This window comes from Xiphophorus hellerii, chromosome 20 (genome assembly GCF_003331165.1).
Source record: "Xiphophorus hellerii strain 12219 chromosome 20, Xiphophorus_hellerii-4.1, whole genome shotgun sequence".
Taxonomy (NCBI): Eukaryota; Metazoa; Chordata; class Actinopteri; order Cyprinodontiformes; family Poeciliidae; genus Xiphophorus; species Xiphophorus hellerii.
Window position 1 is genome coordinate 33,763,929 of NC_045691.1, and position 17,213 is coordinate 33,781,141.

General features: G+C 38.0%; 1 protein-coding gene across 1 annotated transcript in view; it reads left to right on the forward strand.

The window, feature by feature from the left end:
* cntn3b (contactin 3b) overlaps positions 1 to 11,752 on the forward strand; it is a 102,264-nt gene extending 90,512 nt beyond the window's left edge. Inside the window, exons 21-26 of the mRNA XM_032549459.1 lie at positions 104 to 338; positions 749 to 858; positions 3,701 to 3,887; positions 5,089 to 5,201; positions 5,290 to 5,455; positions 6,730 to 11,752. Coding sequence (XP_032405350.1) covers positions 104 to 338; positions 749 to 858; positions 3,701 to 3,887; positions 5,089 to 5,201; positions 5,290 to 5,455; positions 6,730 to 6,821 — 903 coding nt within the window. The 3' untranslated portion in view covers positions 6,822 to 11,752. The remainder of the gene's footprint in view (positions 1 to 103; positions 339 to 748; positions 859 to 3,700; positions 3,888 to 5,088; positions 5,202 to 5,289; positions 5,456 to 6,729) is intronic.
* The last annotated feature ends 5,461 nt before the right edge of the window (positions 11,753 to 17,213 follow it).

A 17,213-nucleotide genomic window follows, 5' to 3' on the forward strand; every position in this document is an offset into this window, starting at 1 on the left:
GGGGATATATCTGTTCCCCTAAAAGCCCCAGAGACGAGGCCTAGTCTGTTTCTTTTGCCTGTATGCGTTTTAATATCACTATAGTTTTGTGTTTCACTCCCAGCCTCTGCCTGAGGAACTGCAGAATGGCGACGGCTTTGGCTACATTGTGGCCTTCAGGTCAGCTGGTGCGGTCACGTGGACGCGAGCGGTGGTCTCTGCGCCCGCCGTGTCTCGCTATGTGCTTCGCAATGACACCATCCCGCCCTTCTCGCCGTTCGACATCAAGGTGGCGGCCTACAACAATCGAGGGGAAGGGCCGTTCAGCTCCATAGCCACGGTGTACTCAGCAGAAGACGGTATGCCGGAAAACAAGCCGTAATCTCTCTCTCTCCTTACGATGGAGACCTTGAATAGTGATGATTTTTTTTTCCGTCTGCTGTTATTTCCCTCCTCCCACCCTCCCTCTCTCTGAAAGCGCTGAATGTCAACTTGATATTAGTTATCTTGCTGGTAGATTACAGGAAATCCTTGCAGACACTTACCACACGGCGCTGTCAGGGAGGTATCCCGTTAATTGAATTTGCTGGGCAGATAGTCTTCCCTTATGTCAGTCACAGATCCCATTAAAAAGAAAGCTCAGGAAATAGCTTCTCGGTGAGAACTACAGGCCTTTTCAACGCCTTCCCTTCTTTTTGCTATTAGTGTGTTTGATGGTGTTGGATGAGGCTCTGGGATCCTCACTGCCGTTTCTGCTCTGTTCCTGCAGTCCCCAGTGTGGCTCCTAAGAGGGTGAGGGCCCGGAGTTTGTCAGCAGCAGAGATTGAAGTGATCTGGGAAACTCTCCCTTCCCTCCCAGAAAGAATTCTTGGATATGAGGTATGACTCATGGAGAGATATTTCTTGCATACTATGATAATGGAACATTTCTCTGAAGCTTGTATGTTAGATTTAAAGAGGCAGTATCAAGTAAAATTGACTTTTTTAGCTTTACATCATGTTATAATGTTATTACCTAAACAAAAACATATCTGTAGTGTTGCTTTGATTCTCTCATGCATGTTTGAGAAATCCTTTTATCTTCATTGCTGCTGACTAGTTTGGAGGAGTCAAATGGTTTTCCATTTGCTAATTACTGGCCAGCAGCAATTAGCAAACACCTGGTGGAACCCCACATTTGCTGAGCTCATTATAGAAGTTACTTCTCAGTGAAACGCTAGTAAAAACATTGTTAAAGGGTTAAAGGAGGAGGCATGTTGTGATCATTCCTGAGGGCGGAGTTTTCCTAAAGAGCCAGAGGCCCAATTTCAAGGCGTTAAATTGGGAAGTAAAACTTCTTTAAAGTCATATTTGATGTAAACAGAATTCTTTGGAAAAGACCAAATACTGCCACTTTAAATCATCCTTTTTTGTTCTTTTTCTCTTCTTCTGTCTTCAGTTTAATGTGTGTCGTATTACGCATATACTGTATTATGGATATGATGCAATCCACCTGTGCAAAGTAGTTAATATTTAAGATATGGATGGAATAATATTTGTTCGCTTTTACAGAGTATATAAACCTGAAAGGTGTAGCGTACATTTCTGCTTTATTCATTTTCCTCTAAGTTAAATGCAAACATGCCTTTACACTGAACAGGAAGCTTGTTCCAGATTGTTGATGCATAAACACTGAAGTACAGTAAACAGAGTCCAGTTGCTCATCTGTGAGGATCTCAAATGTAACTTTTTTTTGTTGCGTTGTAGTTTATACTATTCATTAAATGCAACCAGACAGACTTTTTATCAACAGTCAGAGCAAGCTGCATATGCAAAAGAAGAACGTAGCACGCTAACTAAAAGAAAGCGTAAATAAAAGCAATGGCTATTTTTGGAGCTTTGACTAAAACCTTTGTCTGTTTTGTCTGTTTGGGTGCGCAGTCGGAGCTAAGAGTGGTGGGATGTGATGCACTTCACTGACGGACTTCATCTAGAAGTGGCACAATTTGGATTTTTGGGGGAGTGAAAAGATCAGAACTCAGCCCTTCAGGCTGGAATGAAAAAGTCAAATATGGGTAAAAATTTTGATTTGGGTCATATTTGCCTGCCAGGTGAATGTAGCCTTAGAGAACGTTAGAGAACAAACAGCATCATGAGGAACAGTCAGGTCCATACCAGCCCAAAGTTGCATATTAGTGCCACTCTAGTTACACTAATTTGCGGCTTTCATTACAGCACAAAGGTGCTTCGATAATTAAAACTGGACATCACATTTTACAGAGTTTATTTCTACAAAACTCTAGAAAACTGTTATGGTCTGGCTCTGGAACCATAACAAATTAAAGGGAAGCAACGCATGGGATAAGTTAAAATTAGATTTATTTAACAAAAATCATAACTGGCTGGAGAGGAGAGGGAGAAAGAGGAGAGATTGGCAAAGAGACAGAAAGAATGGGCGGGGTTAGGGAGAAAGAATGGTGCGTCTTAAGCTGGATCTGATGTCATTCTGGAGACACTGGCCAGCTGCCTCCATTTCCAAGCAGCACCAATTAGAGACCCAGAAGAAAAGCCTTGGGCCGTAACAACTCACATCCTTTTACCTCATAGTTAAACACTGCTTTGTGTTGCTCTATCACATAAAATTTTAATTAAATGCATTGAAATTTGCAGTTATGTCACAAAATACAGAAAAATACAGGGTGGGGTGAGTACTTCTGCAGGACACTGTGTGTAGTTCTTCTTTATGTGAATCTACATGAACATTTTGTTTTTGACTTCAGAAATTTGGCACACTGCCAACAAAAGTCCTGCAAAAAGAAATACAAACCCAATTTTTTTTTCACAGATGCAAAACGACCCTGACTGTTTTTATTCCCCCATGGCTCTCTCTGAATATTTGTCACCTCCGGCTCGCAGCATAAAGGAGCCTTGTTGCCATAGCACTGGCCTCATTGTCCTTTCTGACCAGCAGTCCTCCCACCATAAAGCGACAGACCTATTTACAACATAGGTGGAGTGCTTATGCTGAACCACATGTTGGATTGCAGCTCCAATTAAAATCCAAATCAAGTCCTCTCAGGGGGATAATGTTACTGTAAATGGTACTCTGCTACTTTTCATTTGTTGGTTTTAACTAATTACAAACTGGGAAGACTCTAAATAGTAAAAAAAAAAATATATATATATATATATATATATATATATATATATATATATATATATATATATATATATACTGTATATAAAAAAGTGAGTATTCCTAGAGGGACACTATAAATGAATTATTTATTGAGTTCAATTTCATGTTAGCTAGTAACATCATAAAGCTGCTAGTTTGCTTGAATAATTCCTGAATCATCTACCTGAAGTTAAACTTTGTTGTGTTTACTGTGACTTTTTTTCTATTTAAAATTGTTCCATTAAATGTATTCATCCCCGTTCGTTTTCACAATCCAGGTTATTCAACAAAAAAAAAAAAAAAAAAACAGATTAATTTTTTTTGACCCACCAAAGCCCTGGCTGTAAGACCCGGATGGCTACAGGATATACAGTATATTACTAATTTACACTCCACTTGTGAAAAATGTTTTATTCATTTCCCCCCGCTTTGTCTCTTCTTCTGAAATACAAACAGTATTTCACATGTGATAATATATTCCTTTAAATTTTAATAGTGTAATCAAAAGCACCAGTGAAATTATGCCACATCTTTTTTATTCCCTCTTCTTTCCTCCCTTTTGAGGTGATGTACTGGGAAGACGACACCAAGCCTGACACTGTTGGCAAAGTGCGGATAACAGGGAACTACACACAGGTTAACATCACAGGGCTGAAAGCCAACACGGTGTACTACCTCTCTGTGGCTGCCTTCAACACAGCCGGGCCTGGGCCGCAGTCCCCGCCCATTAACAACACCACCAGGAAACCACGTGAGTCATGCAGGAGGGGCGGCGCTGCTGCCTTTTCAACAACTTCTTAAAAAAAAAATCTGATAGAAGAGCTTCCTGAAAGCTCTAAGGTTTTTCACACCTGATAGTCCGGTAGACTCGGTTCAATTTGGACCAAAATTACAACATTTGTTCCATTTTCAGCTGCTGGGTTCTCTTTCACACTACACTGTGTCAAATGAACCAAACTATTTGAAAACCCTGATCACACTAAACGCTTGTAGGAGCATCTACAAGATCACAAAATCTTTGTGAAGATTTGTGTCTTCAGAGACTCAAATTCTCTGAAGAAGAAATTGAGCACAATTTCCTTCTTCACATAATGTAAAAAATAAAAATAAAAAAATGCAGCGGTTGTGGGATTTCTCTTTTGCCTGTGAGCCATTTGGTTCTTTTTCATGTTAGTTAATAAAAATCAGCTAAAATTTAACAAAATCTGAATATCTTGTGAAGATGCTTCACAAGATGCAGCTAGATGCATTTCCTCTACAGTGAAACATTTCCTTTACTGACCTGGGCTGAAAGGTCGCTCGCTCAGCGGGGAAGAAGCCATTACTCCTAAAGAAACAGGAAAAAAACAAGATTGCAGTTTGCAAATGCACACAGGGACAAAGACCTTCATTCTTATCTTGTAACAGAAATAAAAACTGTTTGGCCAAAATGATCAAAAAGATGGATGCTTGTCCCATCCCAACTGTAATGTACGAGGGTGACAGCATCATGTTGTGGGGCTGTTTTGCTGCTCTTCATAAAATAAGTGGCATCATGAATAAAGAACATTATGTGGAAATATTGAGCAACATCTAAAGCCAGGAAGTTAAAGCTCAGGTATAAATGGGTCTTCCAGATGGACAGTTACACTAGCCATGCAGCCAAAGTGGCTATAAAGTGACCTATGGACAACAAAGTCCATATTTTGCCGTCATTCTGATGGAGAAATCAAAGTAGATCTGAAAAAGCTGTGGAAATTTATGTAAACTACTGATTTTGAAGACATCAATAAGTAAATCTCTGACAGACTCTCATTATTTGGCACAGAAATGTTGGTAATTCTGACTGTAAAACTGGAGTCTGAAAATAAGGTGTAAAAGACATACACCTTATTGATGTATGTAAACTTCTGGTTTAAATTACAACCTGCTGATTATTCACGTATATCTTTACATCTGATTTTCTTTTCCAGCACCAGACAGGGCTCCACTCAACATACAATGGAGCATGATTGGCTCCTCGCTAACGCTGCACTGGGACCCCATAGTTGCCACGGAGACCGAGTCAAAGGTGACCGGATATCTGGTAGGTTCCGGTTTGTTCCAAACTGCACCCTGATTTATCCTTTTTATCAGTCGCAGTAGTTTAATTTTGTAAACGCCTGGTTGTCCAGGTGATACTGAAGAGACACCGATATAACGACATCCACACCACCTTCACCAACAGAACCTCGGCCGAGCTCAACCTCTCGGCCGGCGACAACTATCTCATCCAGATCAAGGTTTTGAGCGAAGGCGGCGAAGGCGTGGGCAGTGAACCCATACACATCCACAAATTAAGTGAGATAACTTAGCATCCCATCCCGTTTTTGTTTTTTTGACCGGTGCTGAAGTTCAGTTGTGGATTTATCCTTCCGGACAGGAAAAGTAATTTTGCTTCATTGGATCCGTTTCCAACCACGTGTAATAGACTTATTTTCAGCGTAAGAAAAGCAACCTTTTTTCCAAACGCGTTCACTGTGTCATCCATCTCTGCCATTGGGTTATTATTCCTTGTTGACTGGCTGCACAGGGCTGCAGCATATAAAGCAGGGCTGTGCTCCCATCTCGCTGCACAGCTACATTGTGAGGCAGCTTCGGATTGCTGGGCTCCTCTTTGATGTGGTACAAACTTTATCTTCCTCTGGATGCTTTAATAGCCTCTCCTGTTGAAAGCTTCGTCTAGTCTAGATATGGAGAAGAAGAAAAATCACTTTTGCCTTTTGATTTATGACGACTTGTTTGATAAAGAGGGTTATTTTATTTTTTGCGTCTAGGTGGGATTATTTCTGGTTCTTCTCCAGAGTGACCATGCAACTTTAAAAAGTCTTAAATTTGTGTAACTAAAATAAAAATCCTAGAATGTTTCCACGAGACCGCTGAATGAAAACTTCCTGCGCCTTCAGATGTTGTCTGGGAAAAAGTTCAACGTTTAGACGGCGCCGCCAAGACACTTTGAGTCAGCTGCAGTTGTCATGCCAGGCCTCTAGTTGGCACTGTGATTTTAGCATATCAGTGAACGTTTTCGACCATTAGCTTCCAGTATACAGTAATCCATCTTCCCTGAACTAATGTTTGAGTGGCGCACAGACATCTTGATTGCTTTCTGTGACTCAGGGTATTTGAGGCTACTGCAAACTAGCTGCTAATAAACCATTGCTTTCTAGCTAGCTTTTTTGCTTCTTACTCTATCATGGGTGATGGGATCGACACATGGGGACACAGGGCGCTTCATCATGTAAGTTCCATTGAAAATGAATCAAGGGAGCGACATTAAATCCCATTTGTCCACCTATTTAAGTCCATGTTTATCGCCAGTTGACTTGCCGATGTTTGTTCATTTCTGTTGCCAAAACATATGAGGCTCGCGAACTCCAGAAATTTCAAAATTTTTTCTATGCTATTATTTTCTTATAGTAGGATCCTCAGCACTTATGTAACCCATTATTATAAATACTCCTTATATATCTAGTTTTTTCTGGTCTTAAATTTCCCTCAAGATTTAATTAGTCTTAAAAGATTTTAAGTCTTACTTGCTCAAACCTCTCACCAACTCTGCTGGGTTTCTGTTTCAGGCATGGGAGCTCGGGGTTCTGGAGCCAGCGGTCTCAGACGGTTGTCTTGCTCCTTGGTCCTTATTGGTGCATTCTTATGCTCCGTCTGGTGATGTCACGCCTCCGCCTGTCTTCTGTCATCCCTTCATTCAGCTTAAACCCCCTAAGATGGATAAAGATCCAGGTTTCAGAAGGGCGAAACAAACTAGACCACACTGAACTTTGTTTAAATAGCCATCCAAAAAGACAAGTGACAAATCACTTGCATGATATATTTTTTTTTCTTGCTTGCAACTTCTTCGTTTGACAAAAAAGTGCCACCGTCCTCGAGATTTAATTTTAGAAGTTGCTTCTGTGCCCCAAATTGACCTTGGTTCATAATTTTAGAGATGGAATTGCCTTAAAATCCACTTTGATGAAATGGTCCATACCAAAGTAGGTAACAGTGGCTGCTTCAACGTTAAACAAACATGTTTGCAAAAAAATAATACATTTCTCATCACAATGTAGTTTACATATTAATCATTGGCTGTGCCCATAATTGAGCTTGTCAGGTTACCCTAAGAGCATTCATTCAGAGCATGTGGTTCACCAAACTGATGGTAATGCCTTGGAAAACTATTCACACCCTTTGAACTTTTTCTAATTTAGTCAGAAAATCAACATCAGTATATTTTTATTAATATCTTATTTGACAGACTAAACAAGTGGAGCACATTAAATGAAAGGAACTGCTTTCAAAAACTTACTAGCGATGCACTGATATGATAATTTGGGTCAATATCTGATATTAATGCTCGTGGCAGTCGAGGATATTGCTGGCAAGCTGTTAATAAACCCTTGCTAGCTAACTAGATGCTTTTTTTCTATTGTTGGTAATTGATGGTCAGTTGGGCTGGATGACATTCATCTTTGCCTCCTTCTCACTTGTGTTGGAACCCATTCAACGTTACGTGACATTGGGCAAAAAAGCTCGGCTCTACTACATTTAACATAAAATATGTAATTTTCTTCTGTACATTGTCATGATGCAAGTCTTAAATTGCATTCATACTGGTCTTAAAAAGTCTTATATTTGCTCCACTCCCCAGTTATGTGCTACTTTGTGTTGGCCTATTTCATAAAATGCGAACAAAATACGTTGTATTTATGTGACTTTTTAAAAAAAATAAGAAATAAAAAACGTCAAGGGGTTTGGATACTATTGCAAGGTGCTGAAGTCATATCCATTGCAGCTATGAAAAGCTTTCCCAGGCTTTGTCAAATATACGAATGCTGCATAATTGATCAGCTGTGCCTGAAACCCACTTATCTCTGACGACTGAAATATTATTAAATCTGTTAGAGTCACAGGCTCATGAGCTTTAGACCCCTTCCACAACACTCTGATAGATCTTGGCATTTTGCTCTCCATCTCATGCTCCTCTAAATAATTAATGTCTATCACACTCTGCATTCTAAGTCCAGTGGGGGGGAAAAAAAGAAGAGCAGACGTGTGGTGTAGCTACATCGAGCCGATCTCTCGTGTACTGTTCCATCTCTACATTGAGATGGCCGGCGTTCTACGATGAGCACCTGCCACTGCGCACAATGGACCACCAGATAACAGTGCCTTCACTAAAGCTTCGCCCCAGCGTTTTTCTTTCTTTCTTCTCCCCTTTAGATAGAGTACAGAAGGATTCATGTTGTGACAGGGGAATTGTTTGCTTTTCTGAAGAGTATCGCCAACAAAAGACAGGAAGCTCGGAATGTAAGAAGCAGGCCCTCAACAGAAATGGCTGATTAAATTTTCATCAGGGCAGGGAGCATCTTTGATGAAAAAAAGGTTGGCTGATTCACAAAAGCTTCAATAGATTTCAATTTTCGGTCGTAGTGTTTACGACCTGGAGCATAATAAACTTACAACTCCATCCGTATCATGATTTAGGAGCTATTAATGTATGGGGTAATGACAGGGTCTTGAGTGTAAGCGGTGCGCAAGGTGTGGCTGTCTAAAATCACAGCCAGCCTCACATTTTACCTCCATTTGTTGGACTCGCTTAGCTGAAGAGTTAACACGGGAACATTAGTGCTCTGCTGAGGAAGCTCCCGTTTTCCTGCCTGTCGTCATCCGAACTGGAACCGAGGTTTGATTCGTTTGGTCCGGGCAACGTCAGCCTGGAAGGATGGACGGTTGGACTTTGAAAATTTAATTATTGTGCCTTTGCCAAATGTTGGGGTTATGTATAGTTCTAAGCTTACAGCCTTTTTTTTGTTTTTGTCTGGATTTTGAACTTTCTAACCCTCCCAAAAAACCTCAAACAGTCAAACAGAAGCACAAGGACTTGTCGGCGACTGGAAGTTATCACGCTAGCATCTAAGCAAGTGTTGTGGGACACCAGGGGAATCATAAAGCTCCGAACAGCCGACGTGATCAGGCTGGATTCATAAAACTCTGCACTCGTTGATTAGACTCCTGCAGGCCAGTCAATGGGTTATTGATTTTCCTGGCCCATTATTGCTGCTGTCACAATTCGGCCGTTTGACTGACTGATGGCCGAGCCCTTATGCACCTGTTCTATTGTGTTACAGTCTGTAATGTTTTAAATGTTTTCCACCATTTCCACTTTCTCTTTCCTTTTTGACGACTTTGAAGTCATTCTTTTTCTTTTATTGTTTTTGCATTGAACAGAAAAAATCCCATTCCAGGTTATTTTCTCAGATTTTTTGGAAGCTTCTTTTCTTTCCATTTAGAGACATATTTTCAATGTTGTGGTGAATCGTGAATTGGAGCATTGACCTGAAATCAACTATCTAGTTGGCTCTTTTGAGTTACATGTTATAACAAACCCAACAGCAGCTGCTTTTCCATTACAAATGGGCGCAGAATTTTGAGCTTTAGATGCCTTCCACAACACTCTGATAGAGGGTTGTGTTAGTTTTTGATACTATTGTAGAAAAAACACAATTTCACAATTGCAGTGTTTCCATTAAATAAGAAACGCAATTAAAATCACACATGAATAAATTTGTTTACGCGATAAGTCATTAAAAAATATGCAGCGCCATCCTTCATGTTGTCTTCTTCATGGTTTGTGCATGGTCAGTGCCAACATCTGGTTGTTGATTATTTGACCCGTGTGAGGAGAAAAAAGTGTTTCCATTCAAGTTTTGAGACATAAACCAATTTTGATACGTCTAAAAACCCACCTCATTATAGCACCAAAACTTGTTTTTTCGAAATTGCCATTTTTGCATTATGCAAATTTATTTTCCAAATGTCAAATTGCACAATTCTAATGGAAACACAGCTACTGTTCTGTTACGGTAGTGGAGCTGTTGCTATTATTGTCAGTAGTATATGAAGCCAGTCACACTAGGACTTAAAAACTGTAACATCCACCTTTAGACTTGCTTTGTCCATTGAAATCAAGTTGGTTTTTTTTACCTACATTAATGCTTTTGAAAGATTTGAACAACTGACAATTGATCACACTATGCATCTGGTAATATCTACTTAATCCAACTCTAAGTAGGATTAGAGTTCATTTACTGCTATATTCATTTACTGCTATATTAATAACCAGTATCTTGTTTTATGCAATATATGAGTTTAATTTCTGAATACCACAACTGCTAATGAGCTTTATTAACCTTCAGCTTGTAAGTCAATTAGCACCATAATAATTCTTTGTTAGTGTAGCAGTGAGTTTTTCAGTAATGCAAGTGTCAAGTGTGGGTTGACTTATCTGGTGTGAATTCACTCTACGTTTGCTCAATATTTAGACAATATTGAGCACACATAGCATTTTTTTCCATCATTTTTGGGTTTAAATCTCAAAATGAGTATCTAAGTCATAGAATCTTTCCTTCTCATTCTTTTTAATTGTCCAAGTGACCCTAAGACTCTATTTTACATTTGAAGTTGCTGTCACACAAACGATAGAAAAATTTATTTTATAAAATAAATTGTTTTTCTTATAAAATAAATTGTTTTTAGCCAGCTTGATGTTATGTCAGTGGTTCTTAACCCTAATACACGGCCAAACAGCTTCAGAACTATTTCTTTCCTTACTTCAAAATACAGGTCTCAAAAATAGACAAAACTGAAACAGCAGCTTCACTTTTTCAAGAAATAGTGTGGCTTTTTAGGATCACAAAATCTTATGCCACATAATCTACTGTACATCTCATAGCAAATCTGATTTTTGTTTCCAGTTGGGAGTCCAACCAGGTTTTTCCAGACCTAAACAGTCCTAAAAACAATAAAAATGTATAGTTCAACCACCAGATGTGGTCAGTTTGTTTGATTAGCTTCATTTTATTTTCCTTTTTCTTCATACTTTCTTTTCTGATATTATTTTTTGCTAAGTACAGCTCAACATCAACATTTGACACTGTAGAGTTTTCTGTTGTGACTCGGCTTCAAAGCTCTTTTATAAAAGTGGTCTACTCAATGTCCAAAGGAAGTACCCTAAGTGTCAAATAGTATGCTAACATGTTCATATTTTACATTGTGCAACTGTGGGCAGGGTTTTTTGCTATTATTTTTTGTTAAAACATAGTTGTAGTTAAGCCTAATGTCTTTAATGTCTTCTCATGCTCAAATAAGAAAAGAAAAGTTTTTTTTTTTCCTGGCCTTGTGCTTTAATTAATTCTACAAAGTACAATCTAAAAGGAAGAAAGTGATCAGTCAGCTTTATGGATTAAAACTAAAATTATCACAGAGAAGCAAGATGTCTATTAATATCCACAAGGTCCGTACAGACAGATTAGCTTCTGTGGTTGGAACGGAGGAAACGCTGTATAATGTATATAGCTTGCATATGATTTTTAAAACCTGGCCATCAAAGACAACCTTACTTCTTTTATATAGTGTGTTCTCTGGCTTTAATACTGATGTATTAATCAATGATCTCTGTGAGATACTGACATGTAGAGTGGCATTTTCATATTGAAAAGTAACTGTATTGTCTTGTATACTAAAATTGTGCATGGTGATAATTGTTATTTTGTGTTTTTTTTTCTATAACTGTAACTTAGTAAAAATGTTTATTCCAACCAATGTTGCCTTTCTTCATTAATGAAAGATATACTTACAGGCTGTAGGCAGCCAGTCTATGCATAATAAAGAATAAGTATTCATAAAACAACATATAAGTCAAATTTTCTGTGGAAAACAATTAGGCTTTGAAATTTGTTTAAAGAAGAATGCAGTGGTGGAAATACCTCTGCTTCTGTGCTAATACCAGAGCAAATTTTTGGTTTGGTGTGTTATCTTTCTTGCTAACTTTGAAAACATTTTGCACACTTAGCTTGTTTTTTAAACTTTCAGTTGAATAAAGTTCAACATCTGTGTTTAACTTTTTGTTGTCGACTATTAAGAATTCTAGTAGTTAGAAGTTTATATTCTCTCTCTTATTTTGAAGTGGGTGAAGACTTTTTCCTCTTCTCGCTTTCTCCACCCCTGAAACAGTGCAGCAAATGAGACTTACAGTACATTGCACCCAGAAAGGATTGCTAGTTTGTAAGCTAAATATAAGGTAATAAGTGTCTCTGTGGAAGTTTTATTAAAAATGCCCCATAAACAATAAACAGTTTAAAATCTATTGACTAAAGCCTTATTGTGGTCAATTATTCTAACTCAGCGATAAAACTGAAAGTGTTCCAAAGAATCACTTCCTGAAGCGCTAACCGTTCTGATAGGCAGGCAATAATAAATTTTACCCAGCTGAGCACAATGATATGTTGTAGCACATCAATATGGCTGGATTTAGCGCTTTACCATTAGCTTCCATTGAATACCATGTTGGTAGCAGAACTGTTTATGATTAGTGCCTTAGGGTTAGCGTAGCTAACTTTTTAGCTAGCAGCTCCCACAGCTGGAAGATTGTCTAGTCATTCACTGAGTTTTTTCTAAATATACTAAATCATATGTTTGATCATTATTATTGCATAATAATAAATGAACCTGGAATTTGGAACAAGAAAGCTACTTTCCTTTCATCAAAGATAAGAGTTTGGATCAGACGAGGAAACTGCGGTAAATGTTTAATAGAAATAATTTCACATATTGTTGATATTCCCATACCAAATTATTCTTCATGGTGTAAAAGATCACTACTTATTTATTTTATTACATCACATCAGCTAACAATTACTTTGACATTTTAATATATAACCTAATAAATCAACTAAGGACGTAATATCAAAACTTCATTTTTTTAAAAACATTAGAAAACACTCTTGTTAAGATATTAATAGTTTAAATATTTATTATTTTTACATTGGTTAATGTCTTGTGATCTTGTAGCACTTTGAGATTTACATGTGGAGTGCTTTATCAATGAAATTTTTTTATTATTATTATTACATTTTGGCTTATGAGAACTTGCTCCAACTCCCTATCAGTCAGAATATTTAGATTGTCCTTCAACCTTGAAGAATAATTTTTTTATTCTTCAACCTTGAAGAATACATTTTTTATTCTTCAAGGTTGAAGGACAATATTTTATTTAAATTTTATTAAAATAATAAAATGTTATTTTATATTTGGAGTTGCTGATAATCATCCCATAATAGAGAGAAATAAAAGCTCCCTTATTTGAAACTGATTAAAGCATTTGCAGTTCCAGGTAGAAAACACATTGAACTTCAACCCCCCAGCTGATTAAAATGCTTACTTATGTCATACTATGTATAAAAAAAGGATCTATAGATCCATAAGCCTTGCCGTTGAATAATTCATTAACCTTCACAGGGAGGATTTAGCAGATACCAAGCGAAATCTAATGAGTTAATGAGATGTATTAACTGGGAACACAGACGGTGAGATCACTGGAATGCCTGATCAAACTAAAAACACCTCCTGCCATAATCCAAAGCAAGAAAAGCTGCAGAAAGCGGCTTCTTGTGGGATTGGCACGTCTCTGAAAGCGGGGTCCTTTTTTGAGTCCAACAGATCTGAACAGGATTACGTTATGTCGCGGCAGTTTGTAGAGCAAAGAAGTGTTAGAATATAATCACTCGATTTATCAAAGCACACTGCACTGCCTGTTCGGCTCTGCATTTTACCCATCATTAGCGATGCTCCGGTTGTGGTAAAATAAAGTTTCATGCATGTGTTTGAGGCTGTTCGATTTAAGTTGATGTGATCAATATTTTTTTAAGCTGAATGCAAACTTGTAGCTGTCCCTGTGAAGGTTTTATTAATAATGTTTCATACTGTTCATAAAAAATGATTCTAAGCACAAGGGCAGGACGGTGATGTAGAGCTATCCTTACAGTATGTTTAATAGGCTGTCTTTCTATCTACATGCATTAATGTTAGATTAATTACTGCTAAGTAGACCTTCAGAGTGAGCCTGCTTGTTTGTTTGCATCTCCTCATCCATCGTATGTACCATGCTTCTCCATGTATGACAGCCAGGACTGGCTCCAGCACCCCCACAACCCTGAACAGGATAAGCTGGACGTGAATGAATGGATCAATGCTGACAAGGACAAGCTAGCTAGCAAACTGTCTGTAAAAGGGTGTTTTATCCCAATTAGATGACTGTGACAGGCTAAATATGACTTTTTGTTTCTGTAAGATAAATGCAGTACGTAACAATATTTTGGAACTGCAGGGAGTTTCTTGGGGCCTCTTGGTAAATAGCTGTAAAAAGCTTTGAAATAAATACATTTTTCATTGTGTTGTGACAGTATAGCATGAGAGATAATCTTTGAAAAAAGCTCCTCTGCCTCACAGTGATAACTAGAAACAACTAATTACAGCCAAGAGGAGGGTCTTAGCGCTGTCAATTATGCCCATGTACTCACCGCTCACCCATACCTCCACTGCTCTTAATCACTTTCATGGGGAATGAATAGGATGCAACACAGAGGCATATTTCTGTTAACTAGCTTAGTATGGAGCCATATTCATCCACCACACAAACTGATCAGGAAGGGAATGTTAAACATGCCAGCACCGTCGGGCCCTCTAACCACCAACAATGGAGGCAGGCAGAGGGTTGGCTTGAACCTGCAACCCACTGGTTACAAGACGAACTACCACCATCACACCAAACCTAAAAGATGCAAGAGGTGCAAAATGTAAAAAAAAAAGAATTCCAAACCTCAAGCTTCATTTCAGTTTTTTTTTATGCAACGTCATTTCATAACAAATGTTATAAGGCACAATCTATACCAAACACATCCAACTTGTACACAGAAATATAAAGTGAACTCCAGGTATTAGCACAGACCACGCTCCTCAAATAGCTGAAATCGGGGAATACTCATCAATGCATCAACCTGAAAATGCTTAGAATTGTCTGTCTTAATAGTTCAAACACCAAAAATACCTTCATATGCATTATTACACACAATGGAAACCATCTTAGCATCACCACAGAAGCTAATACGACCTTCCTGATACAGTCAATCAATGTCAAGGGAAATGATTAGTACTTCTACAAATGGCAGTCAGTAGCATGTAAACTAGCATTGCAGCTAAGTATTTCATCTTCCCAAACTGCATTTTCTATGGAATAAAAAAATCTGTGAACAAGTGAATTTTTCATATATATTTTCCATGAATAATTAAAATAATTTATGGAAATTAGAATTTGGTTGGAATTTTTAGAACAAAAAAGTTTTCGATCTAAAAAAGCCCAACCAATTTCATGAAGTTACTAAGCAATTCTGCTTCCTGAGCAAACACATGGTGACCATGGAGACGGCTCCCTTTCAACATGAAGAGACCTCCAGCAGAATGTGGCTCTACAGAAGAAGCCTTTGACCGCAACTGACAACTCAAACAAAACACTGGCAACCTTCACTCAACAAGTCCCCATAGCAACTATTAGACACTATCTATAGACCTGCTGGTTGCTTAGGAGGGAGGTCAGAAAAATGTAACCTTGTAAAGTTTTTCAACTTTGACTGAAACTGATTTTGGTAAAACTGGATGATTGAGGGTTTCAGGAACAAACACTGCAGATAGGTTTGGAATGAATGAAAGGACAAATGAAAAGGCCCCTGATGGCTAGAGTAAGGTATAATGATAGATCTGGGATTCTGTTGGTTTATTTCTCTTACAAAGGAAATAAAAATACCAAGTTACTATTAAACACAGTCACCAGGTCTACACACATGGGTGAAAAATTAAGAACACGCTAAAACACACACAATGAAAAGGCAAGAGGTTACTTCTCTTCAATAAAAATGTGTATACATTGATGAGAATGGATTTACACTGTGTCCAGACAGAAGAAGAAATATCATTTAACAAGGGTTATAGTCGGTAGATGGGTGTCCATGACAAATGGATGCAAAACTTTGTCAATATTTTGCCAATGTTCAAAAAATAAAATTACCCAATTGCAGTGTTTCCATAAGAGACACAATTAGAATCACATGAATTAATTTGCTCACATGATAAGTCTTTAAAGAAACATGATGTGTAATGATCCTTCTGTTGATTATGTGACTCATAAAAAGTGTTTCCATTGCAGTTTTACAAAATAAACCAGTTTTGATTTGGCCAAAAAGACCACTTCATCCTAGTGGCAAGAGTTTTTATTTAAATATATATATATATATATATATATATATATATATATATATATATATATATATATTTGTTTTTAAATTGCTGTGTTTCCATTGAGCAAATTTATTTTCGTAATGTGAAATTACACAATCATATGGTCAATGGAAACGCTGCTACTGTGTAGGGGCAACATTACCCTTTGTGAACCCTAATCATAGCCTGGGGTCCTCCATCGTCTTGCCAATGTAAGTCGTTATAACACTGAACTCATTCTTACATTTCTGAAGAGATTACAGACAGCTGGGAACCAAAAGAACCAGATATGTTGTCACCAGGGACAATGTATCTGCTGAGATACACAACTGGTTTTAACAACCACAATTTACAGTTCTACCCCGTCCACCATACTCCCCACTTCCTGAGTCTCACTGTGAAGTTCTCCTCGGCAGTAGAAGGTGTATAATCTCCCCCGTATGTCCAGATGCCGCTCATCCAGGCTATGGAGGAGGTCTGTGACCAAATCGATGTGACATCAATACAGGAATGGATTCGTGACTCTAGAAGATTCTTCCCACGTTGCCTTGCTAAAGATAACGTTGCCTGTGATGTTGATGAGGCGCCGTGGCCATATCCAGCTAGGCAGAGAGAGGAGGATCACGGTTAGTGTGATCTTTTTATCTTTTCTTTACTTGGGTCATTGCAAAAAGCTGACAGGAAGTGAAATAAATAAATTCATTCATCTGCACAACCTGTGTCATGTAAAGTTGCTGAATTTATTTTTATACTTTCTCTGTATAAATTATCTGATAAGCTTAATTTAATCCAACAAAATCAGACAATATGATGGATGTGTTGGATGTGTTGATAAGAAAATTGGATTTTTGTTAGAAATTGTAGAGTTTTGATTTAAGTGTTGCAAATAATCTAAGGTGTTGTGGTAATTGCGTGAAGTGTTATGCTTTGTTTGCAAGCATATGAAAAAAAAAAA